This window comes from Mandrillus leucophaeus, unplaced genomic scaffold (genome assembly GCF_000951045.1).
Source record: "Mandrillus leucophaeus isolate KB7577 unplaced genomic scaffold, Mleu.le_1.0 Scaffold402, whole genome shotgun sequence".
NCBI classification, from domain to species: Eukaryota; Metazoa; Chordata; class Mammalia; order Primates; family Cercopithecidae; genus Mandrillus; species Mandrillus leucophaeus.
The window spans coordinates 253,079-268,601 of NW_012104277.1; the positions used below are offsets into that span (position 1 = coordinate 253,079).

At 38.3% G+C, this 15,523-nt stretch overlaps 1 protein-coding gene across 2 annotated transcripts in view; it reads left to right on the top strand.

Annotated features, from left to right (window-relative positions):
• The window catches only part of CASC4 (cancer susceptibility candidate 4), a 122,208-nt gene that overhangs the window by 30,266 nt on the left and 76,419 nt on the right, over positions 1-15,523 (top strand). For both annotated transcript variants that reach the window (XM_011992079.1, XM_011992080.1), the window contains exons 2-4: positions 4,475-4,529; positions 10,014-10,116; positions 13,017-13,107. In XM_011992079.1, coding sequence (XP_011847469.1) covers positions 4,475-4,529; positions 10,014-10,116; positions 13,017-13,107 — 249 coding nt within the window. The remainder of the gene's footprint in view (positions 1-4,474; positions 4,530-10,013; positions 10,117-13,016; positions 13,108-15,523) is intronic.

The window sequence follows — 15,523 nt, forward strand, 5'->3', positions numbered from 1 at the left end:
GGCTAAGGCAGGAGAATCTCTTGAACCTGGGAGGCAGAGCTTGCAGTGAGCCGAGATCACACCACTAGACTCCAGACTCCAGTCTGGGCACTCCAGTCTCCAGTCTGCACTCAGACAGAGCGAGACTCCATCTCAAAAAAAAAAAAAAAAAATTGGAAATTGCATTTTACTACCTTGCTTTAAAAGAACTTTAAAGATTGACCATAACTTACGGGATGAATCCATATTTCTTGGAAGACCCTTCATGATTGTGAATCTTGCTTACCTTTCTAGCCATATTTCTTACCAGTTCTCCCTAATTCTCTGTTCTAGCTACTGGGAATTGTTTATAGTTCCTAGAATGTTGAATGTTTTTCATATCTAAGTTTTGACACATGCCTTGAATGCCTTTCCTTATCTTCTCCCTACTTATACCTGGTTCCTGCAGGACTCATTTCAGTCATCATCATCATCTCCAGAAGCCTTCTGTCACTCCATGAAGGCTGTATTAAATGCTTCTATTAAGTTCTCCCATCATGTTTGTAGAACCGAATGATAGCATTTCTTTTACTGTATTGTGATTGCCTATTTACTTGACTCCCTTCCTAAATAATAAGTTCCTTGAGTGCATAGTGTTTGTCCATTTTTTTATCTTTAGTTTTCATTTTTATTTTTTTGAGATGGGGTCTTGCTCCATTGCCCAGACTGAAGTGCAGTGGCTTGATTATGGCTCATTGCACCCCTGACTTCTGGGCTCAAGTGATCCTCCCACCTCAGCCTCCCGAGTAGCTGGGACTATAGGAATATGCCAACATGCTTGGCTAATCTATTTATTTATTTTTTTTTTAGTAGAGATGAGATCTCACTGTATTTCCAGGCTGGTCTTGAATTCCTGAGTTTAAATGATCCTCCTGCCTCAGCCTCCAAAATGCTGGGATTATAGGCATGAACCACCACACCTGGCCTCCCAGTTTCCTGTATGATACCCTATAGTAATGTGTGAGTAGGGTTTTTTTGGTTTGTTTATTTATTTTTTTTTTGTTTTTGTTTTTGAGACAGGGTCTTGCTCTGTCACCTAGGGTAGGAATGCAGTGGTGCAGTCACAGCTCACTGCAGCCTCAATCTTTAGGGCTCAATCACTCCTCCCACCTCAGCCTCTCAAGTATCTGGGACTATAGGTATGCACCACCATGCCCAGCTAAGTTTTTGTATTTTTTGTAGAGAGGGGATTTTGCGATGTTGCCCAGAGTAGTCTCAAACTCCTGGGCTCAAGCGATCCTCCTGCCTTAGCCTCCCAAAGTGCTGGGATTACAAGCGTGAGCTGCTGCCCCTGGCCATTTTTTTCACATTTTAAAAATTGACGTGTAATTCATGTACCATAAAATGTATCCTGTTCAAGTGTACAATTTAGTGGGTTTTAGTATATCTAAAATGTTGAGCAACTATCACCATGGTCTAATTCCAGAACGTTTTCATCATCCCCAAAAGAAACCTTGTGCTCAATAAAAAGTCACTCCTTATTCCTTCCTGCCCCCAGCCCCTGGCTGCCACTAATCTACTTTCTTTCTCTATGGCTTTACCTATTCTGTACATTTCATATAAATGGAATCAGATAATATTTGAACTTTTGTGACTGTCTTTTTTCATTTAGCATATGTAATGTTTTCTAAGCTCATCCATATTGTATCATGTACTAGTACTTTATTCCTTTTTTATTACTGAATATCAACATTTGATTGATTGATTGATTGATTGATTGAGATAGGGTCTTGCTTTGTCTCCCAGGCTGGAGTACACTGGTGCAATCCTGGCTCACTGCAGCCTCAACCTCCTGTGCTCAAGTGAGCCTCCTACCTCAGTCACCTAAGTAGCTAGGACTACAGGCATGCTCCACCATGCCTGGCTGATTTCATTTTTTATTTTCTTTAGTTTTTGTAGGTCTTACTATGTTGGCCAGGCTGATCTTGAACTGGCCTCAAGTGATCCTCTTTCTTTGGCCTGTCAAACTACTGAGATTCTAGGCATAAATCACTGTGTCCGGCCTAGCTCTATATTTTAAACTTAATTCTTCAAAGCACCCAGGACTCTGGGGGAAAAAAAGAGGGACCCCCTAGACTCCTTCTCTTGCTTCACCTAGAACATTTCTATTTTCATCTATTTATGGATAAACTTTCATTTTAAATTTGAAAGTCACGGGCTCTCAGATTGAAGAATATACTCTACCTGGGACTGAAAGATACTCCATGGTCTTTTTACTCCATCCTTCTTTCCAACTCTTCTTTTCATATGCTCCAGTCAAACAGTATGTTGATGGAGTCTTCAGGTATGCCTCATGCTTTCTTGCCACTGTATCTTTTCTTATGTCATCTCCTCTATCTGAAATACCCCTTTCCCATCTGTTTAAATTTTTACCTAGCTTTCAATGCCTGATTCAGATATAATCCATTCCATGAAGTTTACTCTGATCTCTGGATTCTTGTAGTAATTATACTGCTTTAGATGGTGCCTTGTCTAATTCCTTGAGAGTGCTCTCATGTTTTCTTAGTTGTTTTATACTTTCCCATCCAGTGGCTTGACATGGGATGGTGGGGAAATGGGGTTTCGGGGTGACTGTAACAGACTGCATGGGCCAGGCATGGTGGCTCACTCCTGTAATCCCAGCACTTTGGGAGACCAAGGCAAGAGGATTGCTTAAGCCCAGTAGTTCAAGACCAGCCTGGGCAACATAGCAAGACCTCGTCTCTACTAAAAATAAAAAAATTAACCTGGCATGGTGGCAAATGCCTGTAGTCCCAGCTACTCAGGCGGCTGAGGGAGGATCGCTTGAGCCCAGCAGATGGAGACTTCGGCGAGCTGTTTTGCCACTACACCACTGCACTCCAGCCTGGGCTACAGAGTGAGACCATGTCTCAAAAAAAAAAATAAAATAAAGAAAAGAAAGGCCGGGCGCGGTGGCTCAAGCCTGTAATCCCAGCACGTTGGGAGGCTGAGAAGGGCGGATCACGAGGTCAGGAGATCAAGACCATTCTGGCTAACCCGGTGAAACCCCGTCTCTACTAAAAAAATAAATTAGCCGGGCGAGGTGGCGGGCGCCTGTAGTCCCAGCTACTCAGGAGGCTGAGGCAGGAGAATGGCGTAAACCCAGGAGGCGGAGCTTGCAGTGAGCTGAGATCCGGCCACTGCACTCCAGCCTGGGCGACAGAGCGAGACTCCGTCTCAAAAAAAAAAAAAAAGAAAAGAAAAAAAAAAGGATAGCATGAGGGAAATCTTTAGGATGATGAAAGTGTTCTGTATCTTGATTGTGATGGTGGTTATACAATCTACACATATTTTAAAATGACATAGAACTATACATTCATATTGTACCAATGTCAGTTTCCTGGTTTTGATGTTGCACTGTAGTTATATAAGATGTACCCATTGTGAGAAATTATGTGAATTGTGTGGTTATCTGGGACATCTCTGTGCTATCTTTGCAATTGCCTGTGAATCTGTAATTAATTTTAAAATAAAAAGTTTAGGTTGGCCATGGTGGTTCATGCATGTAATCCCAGCACTTTGGGAGGCCAGCAGGAGAATCACTTGAGCCCAAGAGTTCAAGATCAGCCTGGGCAATATAGCAAGACCCCATCTCTGCAAAAAAAAAAAAGATATTTTTTAAAATTAGCTGGGTGTTATGATATATACCTGTAGTCTCAGCTCCTTGAGAGCCTGAGATAGGAGGATAGACTTGGGCCCTGGAGGTCAAGGCTGCAGTGAGCAGTGACTGCATCATTGCAGTCCCAGCTGCTTGGGTGGCTAAGGCAGGAGAATCTCTTGAACCTGGGAGGCGGAGGTTGCAGTGAGCTGAGATCGTACCACTGCACCACAGCCTGGGTGACAGAATGAGACTCAGTATAAAAAAAAATCGTTTTTCCATGGTACTACTGGTTAATGTGAATCTGCCTCTGCCTTCCAAAGTAAAGTTACCTTGGGGTAGGCAAGAGAATCTATTTGTAGTGATATTTTAGTTACATTTTACAATTAGAACGAACTTGTCTAAAGCAATAACTGAGACAGAGTGTTGGTTCCCTGTCTGTGAGGTCCTGGCTTATCCAAAGTCTTATTTTAATTTTTCAGTTGACCAGTAAGCCTTTGAGTCATGCTTTGGTATACTTTTAAGTTCTTAGTATTCTTATGTACTGGCGCCTAGAAGACAGTGACCATAGCTCTGAGTATTAGGAAAAAATCATTATGTGATATTCAGTTCAAACTTTAAAAACTTAAAGGTGTTACATTATCAATTGAAATGAATTTTCTTGATTTTCTTGTGCAAATTTAAAGTAAGCATTACAAGATCAGAATTTACTGCTGATTTTTTTGGAAGGAGATGGAGTATAAATAAATAACCAGAGTTTTTCATTTGCATTTATGATCAAGCTCAAAGTGAATATGAACAAAAAAATGAGCAAAACTACATATTTTTTAGTAAAATGAAAACTTAATTTTTTTTCAGGTTAAACTGCAGAACAACATATCATATCAGATGGCAGACATACATCATTTAAAGGGTAAGAAACTTAATTGCAGATTAAAGATAAACAAAGGTCACTAAATGCCTAAAATTGTGAAGAATTAAGAAATAGTAAATTAGCCTAATGAAATACAGTTTTCTGAACAAACTCCTCTGATGGTAAAACATTTATCCTTTTGCCTTAAGATATAATAAATTATTTAACGATGCTTTATATGTGATAAATCCAAGTTAAAATTTGAGATCTGTATCTTAACCTTGTGCTATAGACAGGGTTATGCAATGAAATGTTTTTAAGAGAATACTCAAAAAAAATTGAGCTGTAGCTTCAGAAGCCTTCAAATTTCTTGGAAAAAGGTGAGAAGTGTTCCCTCTGTACTGTGTCCAATCTGCTAAATTAATTCATTCAGGTCTAGGAATGCTTTGGATAGAGCCTCCAGGCTTAATGTTTTAGATACCCTGGGAACAGAAAGAAACCTGGAAGGTAGATAAATATATAATAAATATAAAAATACACACACATATTTTTACTTGGATGAAGTGATAAAGAGGTACTACAGCTTTTACGGGAGGAAAAAAAAAAGCCCTATAATCTGCTTCTGTTACTTCACGCCATCACTGTTCGCCTTTGAAGTTTGGGATTTGAGGAACAATCCTCATCTACCTCACACCCTTTGGTTATAATACTGTATTTTAAAACTTTGCATGCATTATCTCTAGGTTTATGTGTGTGGGTAGCATATACTCTCTTGCTTCATAAATATCCTTTATTCTATTATCCTTTTGAGCCTCTTTAGATATACTTAGATAATCTATTTTTATTGTCCTCTCGAAGTAGCCAACCTTAGCTGGCTTTGTAATGTAGTAAAATTTTTCTCCTTACGTAGCACAATCAATAGGAAGTGTTTTTGTGTGTTGTAACCCTAAAATAAGTTGTTGATTTCCTATTATCCATTATTTAGAACAGCTTTGACTTTCTGTTAGAAATGCTTTCTGGGTGGTCACACTGGTTTTTGTTGCATCTGTGTCCATGTTCTCCTCTTTTTGACTCACCAAAATGTATTAGGATGACACAGAAGATGCCACAGTGTCAGTGCTGCTTCTAACTTGCAATTTTTACAAATGCTTCCACTTGTCATCAAAGTATACTTCTTACTAAATGTTAAGAAATACTATTAGGGCTTATTAAAGCAGTAACTTAATGCTTATTAACTGCTTGTTAAATAGATCAGTTGAATAAGAAGTCCTGTGGCTTCTGTTAGTATATGTCAACAAAAATGACAACCTATGTTACTGAGTAAAAATCTTTATTGTACCGTATGTGTTGGAGTAGATCTTGAGATATTTTGAAATTGTGTATGATACTCTTCAGCAGAGAAAAAAGTCTTGATTTGTATGTATAACTTTTGGTTTTGAAGCTTGGACTCTTAAAATTGAATTTAAATAATATGACTTTTGCAACTTGGAATGGTTTCTACTGAAATAAACTTCTTGAAAACTTGCCTTTTATAGGCAAGTTTTCTTTGAAATTGATATCTGCTATAATAGAAGTAATAGACACTAAGACACTTGAGATGGTTTATATTTTCTTGGAAATAAATGGAAGTTGGTTTTTCTAATCCTTGAGATGATAAATTGACATTCTACTATCAGATTTATTTTGATTAGCTTACCTTGTTTTTATGCCTGTTACTGAAAGAAAGTTCGAAGTCAAAGTTTGCTAGAAGTAATATATATATATATGTTTTTTAAGCTGGCCCCAGGCAACCCATTTCTTACCTATCCCTGATCTTTTGAAATTAAACTAAGGGAGTACAGCCATGTCTTTCTATAACATAACTGGTGTTGCTTTCAAAGATAGAGCGTCCTGTACAATCAACCTGACTCGTGTTAACTTACTCTAAGAGTTCTGCTATGGTGACCTGAAGCAGCCACGCTAGACAGAATATCTCTGGGTTAATATAAAGAAAACACATGCCAATCAGTCAAAAGTAAAATTGTTTTTGTTTTTTTCAACCTTTATTTTAAGTTTGGGGGTACATGTGCAGGATGTGCAGGTTTGTTACATAGGTAAACGTGTGTCACGGGGCTTCATTATACAGATTATTTCATCTCCCAGGTATTAAGCCTAGTATCCATCAGTTATTTTTCCTGATCCTCTTTCTCCTTTGTTTTGCTTTCTGGTCTGCTTACTTTTCCCCTTGAAAATCTCTGTTTTGACCCACTGGAAATCGCCAATTACCTCCCTGCTGTATGATCTTTCTCTGTATTCAAACAGGAAAAATGGTATTTTACATGGGCTAAAACTCATATTAATGTTTTGTTTTTCTTTGTCAATTGTATTTCAAGTCTTTTATCTTCAATTACAAAGGAAAATTTTATTTCCTGATAGATAAATTTCAAATACCGCCATTGGGAAGCTTTGTGAGGGGGCAGAGAAGCCATCCGAAATCTTAAAATCATACTAAGCCTCGGGTTCATTCTGAAGCTATTTCAGATATTTTACAGCATAGCCTGAATCAGAAGGGACTGTATCTTTTTGTTCCCTTTCTCCTGAGGAGAATGAGTCCTAAAGATCACCAGTTGAAGTCTCTTTCTGGTAGTTGTTTAGTTTTGTTTGTTTGTTTTTTAGTTATAGTTTTTAAATTTAGCTTTCAGTTCTAGAAACTATCCAGCCTGAGCACAGGTTTACTGAACTGGCTAGTTCAATCCCTTAGCCACAGGCTTTTTGCTGATGTTTCCTACTGTGATCTCATTGTCTCTATAGAATCAGCGTTCATAGCTGGGGCCCAGGGTTTCTGGTACTTCTGGCCTGCTGTATCTTAGGAGATGGAAACAGGGATCAGGCAACAAGCTGAAAGGGTTTTTTTTTGGCTACCTGGCCACCACAGATCCATCACTTTTATTTGAGATGGGGGGTAAATCAACCACGTTTACATATGGTGAATTAATATTATAAAAAGAGAAATTTGGCCAGGCGCGGTAGCTCACGCTTGTAATCCCAGCACTTTGGGAGGCCGAGGCAGGCAGATCATGAGGTCAGGAGTTCGAGACCAGCCTGGCCAACACAACGAAACCCTGTCTCTACTAAAAATACAAGAATTAGCTGGGCGTGGTGGCGGGTGCCTGTAATCCCAGCTACTCAGGAGGCTGAGGCAGAAGAATTGCCTGAAACCCGGGAGGCGGAGGTTGCAGTGAGCTGAAATTGTGCCACTGCACTCCATTCTGGGCAACAGAGCTAGACTATGTCATAAAAGAAAAAAAAAAGAGAAATTTAAAATGTGGCTTGAATATGTAAATACAATGATTAACTACAAATATTTTAAATGAATCATTGATTTTTTCATACTTATTATACAATAGTTATGATGCATATTGTTAAACATTATGTGTCTCAGCAGATGTTTATGTGACTTAAATTTTTATTCTTCATTATTGTCACAGTTATAATTCCACAATAAAATTTAGGAAGTATAGAAAAAAAGTATATGTTCAAAATTTTACCATTAAACACATTCACTGATAGCACTTTGATATATTTTTATTCTAGTGTATATTCTATTTGATATATATTTTATTCTAGTCTTTTTGTTGCATGAATACAGTTGTAAGTATATGTTTACACCTGCTGTTTAAAAACATCTGCTTTTTATTTTTATTTTTTATTTATAGTTTTTTTTTTTTTTTTTTTTTTTGAGACAGTCTTCCTTTATTGCCCAAGCTGGAATGCAGTGGCATGATCTTGGTTCACTGCAACCTCTGCCTCTGGGTTCAAGTGATTCTCCTGCCTCAGCTTCCTAAGTAGCTGAGATTACAGGCATGCGCCACCACACCTGGCTAATTTTTGTATTTTTAGTAGAGACGGGGTTTCCACTTGTTGGCGAGGCTGGTCTCGAACTCCTGGCCTCATGTGATCCACCCTTTTTACTCAGGAAAGTGGCTGTATATATATCTTCCAAGTGTTTTTGGAGTGCTTTTAGAGTAATAAGACTAATTCTATAATCTTTCTGTAAGAAATAGATGTTATAGTGTTGGTACATTATGGCTAGATGTTATATTTTAATCTTAATAAACTGTTGCTTATACAGTATAGGCCCCTGTTTTCATTTCTAAAAATTATCTTTTTGTTTTGTTTTGTTTTGTTTTTGAGACGGAGTCTCGCTCTGTCGCCCAGGCTGGAGTGCAGTGGCCGGATCTCGGCTCACTGCAAGCTCCGCCTCCCGGGTTTATGCCATTCTCCCTCCTCAGCCTCCTGAGTAGCTGGGACTACAGGCGCCCGCCACCTCGCCTGGCTAGTTTTTTGTATTTTTTTAGTAGAGATGGGGTTTCACCGTGTTAGCCAGGATGGTCTCGATCTCCTGACCTCGTGATCTGCCCGTCTCGGCCTCCCAAAGTGCTAGGATTACAGGCTTGATCTAAAAATTATCTTAATACTACTTTTGCTTAACTGCTAAGGCTGTTAGCTGTTTTTAAAATCACCTATCTATGTAATTAACATTTACTCTTTTCCACCTGCATTTCTTTTGTCTGTAGACTTTAACTCATGAGGGAATGAAATCTAGAACATGTGTGGCTGGTGATTGTGGATTAAACATTTACAAACAAGTGTTTGGCCAGGTTATAATTTACTATCTAGTTTAGAATTTCATGTTATTCATTTCCATTAAAACATTTCAGTCTCAGTCCAGAAATTACGAGCTTTGAAAATGGACTTTTGGGATATGTAGAGCTACCGTCCATAGCCAAACTAGAAATGTATCTAAAATGATTGGCACCTAAGTTGGTAGTCGAATGTGATTTAAAATGAGAAAGAAAACTTAAAATTTGTACCCATAGTAAACATATCTAAAAAGTATGATTTTTTTTCCTACTGTAATAAAGCAGATAGGTTTGAAGAGATAGGTAGTTTTTGTATTGTCTGCACAGCTTAGCATGTGTCTACACAAAGTGTAACAATGTGTAATTTAAAGAATATTTTGGGTTGATGTGAAATCCACTGAAGCTATATTGTTTTAAAAATAAATGTTATTGGTCAGGCGTGGTGGCTCATGCCTGTAATCCCAGCACTTTGGGAGGCTAAGGTGGCCAGATTGCTTGAGCCCACAAGTTCAAGACCAGCCTGGGCGACATAGCTAACCCATCTCTACTAAAAATACAAAAATTAGCCGGATGTGGTGTTGCACACCTGTAGTCTCAGCTGCCTGGGAGGCTGAGGTGAGAGGATCACTTGAGCTCAGGAGGTGGAGGTTGCAGTGAGCCAAGATTGTACCACTGCACTCTAACCTGAGCGACAGAGCAAGACCCTATCTCAAATAAATAAATAAATGAATAAATTTTATTGACCATGAATGTGTTACAAAAGGCTATTAAATGTGGCATTAGTTGTATAATTTAATTTCCTGGGAGTATTACTGAAAAAACTGAGAATTATGTATAATTAAAAAAACATCCCATAGCTTCTGAATAGGAAGCATTACAATGAGTGAACTTGATTCCTTTGGTTCTTACCTTGGGTGGATAGAGCAACTTGCTGAGCTTCGTCAGGAGTTTCTTCGACAAGAAGACCAGCTTCAGGACTACAGGAAGAACAATACTTACCTTGTGAAGAGGTTAGAATATGAAAGGTAAGATGTTACATACAACATATGTTTATGAATCTAAAATATTTGTCCAACTTTTGGACTCAGTTCATTTCTTCCTCTCTGACTTTTGTTTTCCTTTTTTTCTCTTATTTTGTTAAGTCTTTTAAATTCCTTTTCTTTTATCTTTCTTTAGCTTTTTGAAATCCAGACTCTTATTTTGATAAATTAAACAGCATGAAGTATCTCTTAGGGGGCATGCTGAGTTTATGTATGTTGTAAAATTCATTGTGAGACAGAAAACCTTACAAGCTCTGAGTTTTATCAGATGTGGCAAAGATGGAAAGGAGATTTGTGATTCTTTTTGATGGGCACCCAGAAGATGAAACCAGCACTGGGAGACGTTCCCAGAAGAGCTGAGGGCCTGAGTGCTAGCTGCTCTTCCTGTTCTGCATGGCAACCCTCTTACTGATACCTCTAGACTTGGTGATGAGGTTGGGGAACCTCTTACAGGCCTTTCTAGCAATCATTCCTTAAAACTTGTATTATATTTGTAATCAGTTTTATGGTAAAAGATATTTTTTAGATTTGTACACCAAAAGTTAGAAAGATCTGCCATATTTTAAAGCATTTTTGTCCATTTCTGACTTCTTACTCTTGTAGGTTATCAGTTATTATACATTTACTTAAATATATGTATTTTAACATAACAGTATTCAGTATTTTTCTGCATGTCTATAGGATTAAAGATTTAACATATGTGGCCGGGCGCTCACGCCTGTAATCCCAGCACTTTGGGAGGCCGAGACGGGCAGATCACGAGGTCAGGAGATCGAGACCATCCTGGCTAACACGGTGAAACCCCGTCTCTACTAAAGAATACAAAAAACTAGCCGGGCGTGGTAGCGGGCGCCTATAGTCCCAGCTACTCGGGAGGCTGAGGCAGGAGAATGGCGTGAACCCCGGAGGCGGAGCTTGCAGTGAGCTGAGATCCAGCCACTGCACTCCAGCCTGGGCGACAGAGCGAGACTCCGTCTCAAAAAAAAAAAAAAAAAGAAAAGATTTAACATATGTAGAGGTAATATATTATTCTAGCATATTAATGTACCAAAACTTCTTTAGTCTTTTCCAATTGTGGGACCACAATAGGAGTTTTCCTTTTCTCACTATAAGACTATCACAGGCTAGGTTATGGTGGTTCACACCTGTAATCCTAACACTTTGGGAGACTGAGACTGGAGAATCATCTGAGCCCAGGAGTTAAAGACCAGCCTAGGCAGCATAATGAGACCTCTGTCTGTACAAAAAATTTTTAAAAATTAGCTGGGTATGGTGGCATATGCCTGTAGTCCTAGCTGCTTGGAGGCTGAGATGGGAGGATCGCTTGAGTCCAGGAAATTGAGGCTGCAGCGAGCCATGATAATGCCACTGTACTCTAGCCTGGGCAACAGGGTGAGAACTTGTCTCTTCAAAAAAAAAAAAAGACTATCACAGCTATAAAATTTTCTGTGCAAAAAAGATTTCCGAAAACTAGCTGGGTATGCTGGCATACACCTGTGGTCCCAGCTACTCAGGAGGCTGAAGTGGGAGGATCACTTCAGCCTGGGAGGTTGAGGCTGCAGTGAGCCATTATCATGCCTGCACTCCAGTCTGGGCAACAGAATGAAAGCTTGTCTCAAAAATAAATAAATAAATAAATAAATAAATAAAGATTTCCACTCCCCTTATGTTATTTCAGTAGTATATTTTCTCAAATGTAGAATTCCTCAAAAAGAATGCTTTACCAGTTTTGTTGCTTTTACCACACAGATGAAAGATTGCTTTCTAAAATGATTGTACTCATTTATAATGTAAATATTTCCCCGTAGCCCTGCCAACTTTGGTTTTAATTCTAATTTAATTTTATTAGTATAGGAATAAGATACTACATATATACATATAGGAAGTTAGTGGGTTTGTTTTTTTTTTTTTCTTTTTCTTTTTTTGAGACTGAGTCTGCCTCTGACTCCCAGGCTGGAGTGCAGTGGCACAATCTCAGCTCACTGCAACCTCCACCTCCTGCGTTTAAGCGATTCTCATGCCTCAGCCTCCTGAGTAGCTCGGACCACAGGCATGTACCACGATGCCTGGCTAAATTTTTTGTATCTTTAGTAGAGACAAGGTTTCATTGTGTTGGCCAGACTGATCTTGAACTCCTGGCCTCCAGTGATCTGCCTGCCTTGGCCTCCCAAAGTGCTGGGATTGCACGTGTGAGCCACCGCGCCTAGCCACATATAGGAAGTTTAATTTGCATTTTATAATGGTGAAAGTTAACATTTTTCTATATATTTGTCAAGTGTTTCTTTTTGCATGATTGGTCTATGTGTATCCTTTGGCTACTTGGCTAGCAGAAAGTCACCATCTTTATGTTTTGCTTCTGTTCACTTTCTCTTGATGGTACCAGTCTATCTTCTTTATTAGTTTCTCCTGTTCCTAGTATTATATGGTTTAGCCTTTTATTACAATTTTTAAAGTACTAACTATTGGATGAATCTTCTGCTACCACTCCTTATCAATTCTCATAATTCTAGCTTTTCTCATCTGTTACTATAAATTAGTCTCACAGTTTTCTCTTCTACAGTATTTTTCTCTTCTGTGATTGAAGTTGGTTCTGATAGTTTTTTTTTACAGATGCAATTTATGGAAATAATAGGAAAAGAATTGTTTTTATCTTTGTAATTTCTGTTTTGTCAATTAGCTTTATCAGTATTATCTATCTCCTATTACAAGTTCTAGTATTTTAAAAGTTTGGATTGTGAGCTATTTGTATGCTCTTTGTTTTTTCCAGCCCACTCTCCCCTGCTAACTGAATGTTTTATCTTTCTTAATGTATGTGTCAAATACTGGACAACGTTGAGAATCCAATCCAAGGTAATATAATCTAAAAGAATGACTTTGTAATTTAGTTTTCAGTGTGGACAGCAGATCAAGGAATTGAGAGCACAGCATGAAGAAAATATTAAAAAGTTAGCAGACCAGTTTTTACAGGAACAAAAGGTAAATTTAAAAAATATACTTAAATCTGAACATATTTTTGTTATAAATCATGATAATTTAGAAATTAGAATTGTAATTTTGTCACAAAACATTATAGTTTAAGTTTTCCAGCCAGCCTAATTCCAAAAGTGATTTACAATGACTTTATTTCTGAGTAAATTAAACATTTGCAAAAATATAATCTTAATTCTTAAAACTGGTCAGGCATGGTGGTTCACGCCTGTAATCCCAGCACTTTGGGAGGCTGAAGTGGGTGGATCACTCGAGGTTAGGAGGTCAAGATCAGCCTGGCCAACATGGGGAAACCCCATCTCTACTAAAAATACAAAATATAGCCAGGTCTGGTGGTGCATGCCTGTAATCTCAGCTACTCAGGAGGCTGAGGCAGGAGAACTGCTTGAGCCCAGGAGACGGAGGTTACAATGAGCCAAGATCATACCACTGCACTCCACGGAGGTTACAGTAAGCCAAGATCACACCACTGCACTCCAGCCTGGGTGACACAGTGAGACTCCGTCTCAAAAAAAAAAAAAAAAAATTAAATTAATTTTGAACCAAAATATCCATCTTTTTTTAAAAATAATTTTTGTTGTTAATATATTTCTCAGATCATAAAGTGGGCAACTTTTTTACTGAAAATCAACTACTTCCTTTTTTATGCATTTGAGAAATAGAAAAAAAAGAAACACTTTTTCCTTTATTATCAATCTCTGTTATTCTGACACCCTTTCCTTAAGCACAGAAATGAGACACTAGCCACCATAACCAGTTTGATTCATACTTTTGGCGGGACGGCAAATTCTTTTATTAATTCATTTTAAGTTAATATGTATTATGAAGATTTTTTAAGCAATAGAAGAAATTGTCTGAAGATTACTAGTTATTAAGGACATGATTCATTTTTTTATACCCTGTAATCTTACCTGACTAGGCACGATTTGTCTGAACTCTTGTGATTTAAAGGAAAGAAAGATTTAATAGTGAAAAGTATTTGTTTTGCTCTTTGGTAGCATCTCAACTAAAGGACTAGAAGTTAAGGATATCAGGTTTTCATTCTTAGCTTTTTCACAATTTTATAGTAGGATATAGAGGGTGTCATTTCTTTCTCTATTTCATTTTTTGAATCTACAAAGTGGAATAGCTGCTACTTATCTGCAGTCTACTTTGAAGAGGTATAAGGATGGATTGGTGGAAGAAGGCAGGCCTGAGTTAGCTACCATAGTAGCGGCATTGAGGGCAATCAAAAGGTATTATTGAGACACTGGAGGGTTAAAATAACATAATGGAACACAAAAGGAAGGGGAAGAGAGATTTGCTATTGCAATCGTGTCATTATAAGCGTAGTATATAAATAATGGGATAAGTTTGCTCTCTTCTATTTTCTTAAGGAAGACAGATGAGAGCTTTCCCTTTTTTTCCAAGCCAGTGTAATTCTCTTTCTGTTCTTCTATACTAGGCTGTTTTTATGGTATTAATTAACTAATGCCTCTCCAATTATTCCTTGCCATTATCCTACCCTAATGGAAGAAGGCGTGGCAGGAATTGAGGTGCCCAGATAACTTCTCCTTTCTGGGCAGCACATCAGGCCTTACTCTCTAGATTAGCTACCTAATTCTACTCCCCACCCTTCATTTCCTGTTCTTTAACTACTATAGCAAGTTGGTTCTGTGCAATTTGAGTTTTCATAGAGACAAATCCAATGTTAGCTATATGAAATAAGCATAAATTGTATTCAGGGCTTTATCTTTTTGATTGTTTATGAATCTTAAAATTAATTAACCAGCCACATGTCTATCACAGAAATGACTCTGGAAAAGGAGACAGCAAACTATAGCCCACAGGCTGAATTCAGCTCGCTGCCTGTTTTTGTACTGTTTAGAGGCCAAAAGTGTTTTTCACATTTTCAAATGATGAAAAAAATTGAGAAAATTATCTTAGTACATTGGAAAATTATAGAAATATTTATTTTGGTGTTCATACATAAAATTTTATTGAGACACAACCATGCGTTCATGCTATAGGGACAGAGAAACTCTCATAGCCCAGAGAAGACTAAGGAGACCTGAGGACTTAAATGTAGTGAGTAGCCGGGGATGGTGGCTCATACCTGTAATCCCACCACTTTGGAAGGCCAAGGTGGGTGGATCACGAGGTCAGGAGTTTGAGTCAACCGGCCAACGTGGTGAAACCTCGTCTCTACTAAAAATACAAAAAGTTAGCCAGGCGTGATGGCTGGTGCCTGTAATCCCAGCTACTCAGGAGGCTGAGGCAGGAGAATCCCTTGAACTGGGGAGGTGGAGGTTGCAGTGAGCCAATACTGCGCCACTGCACTCCAGCCTGGCAACAGAACGAGACTCCATCTCAAAAATTAAAAAATTAAAATAAATGCAGTGTAGTATCCTGAATTGGATCCTGA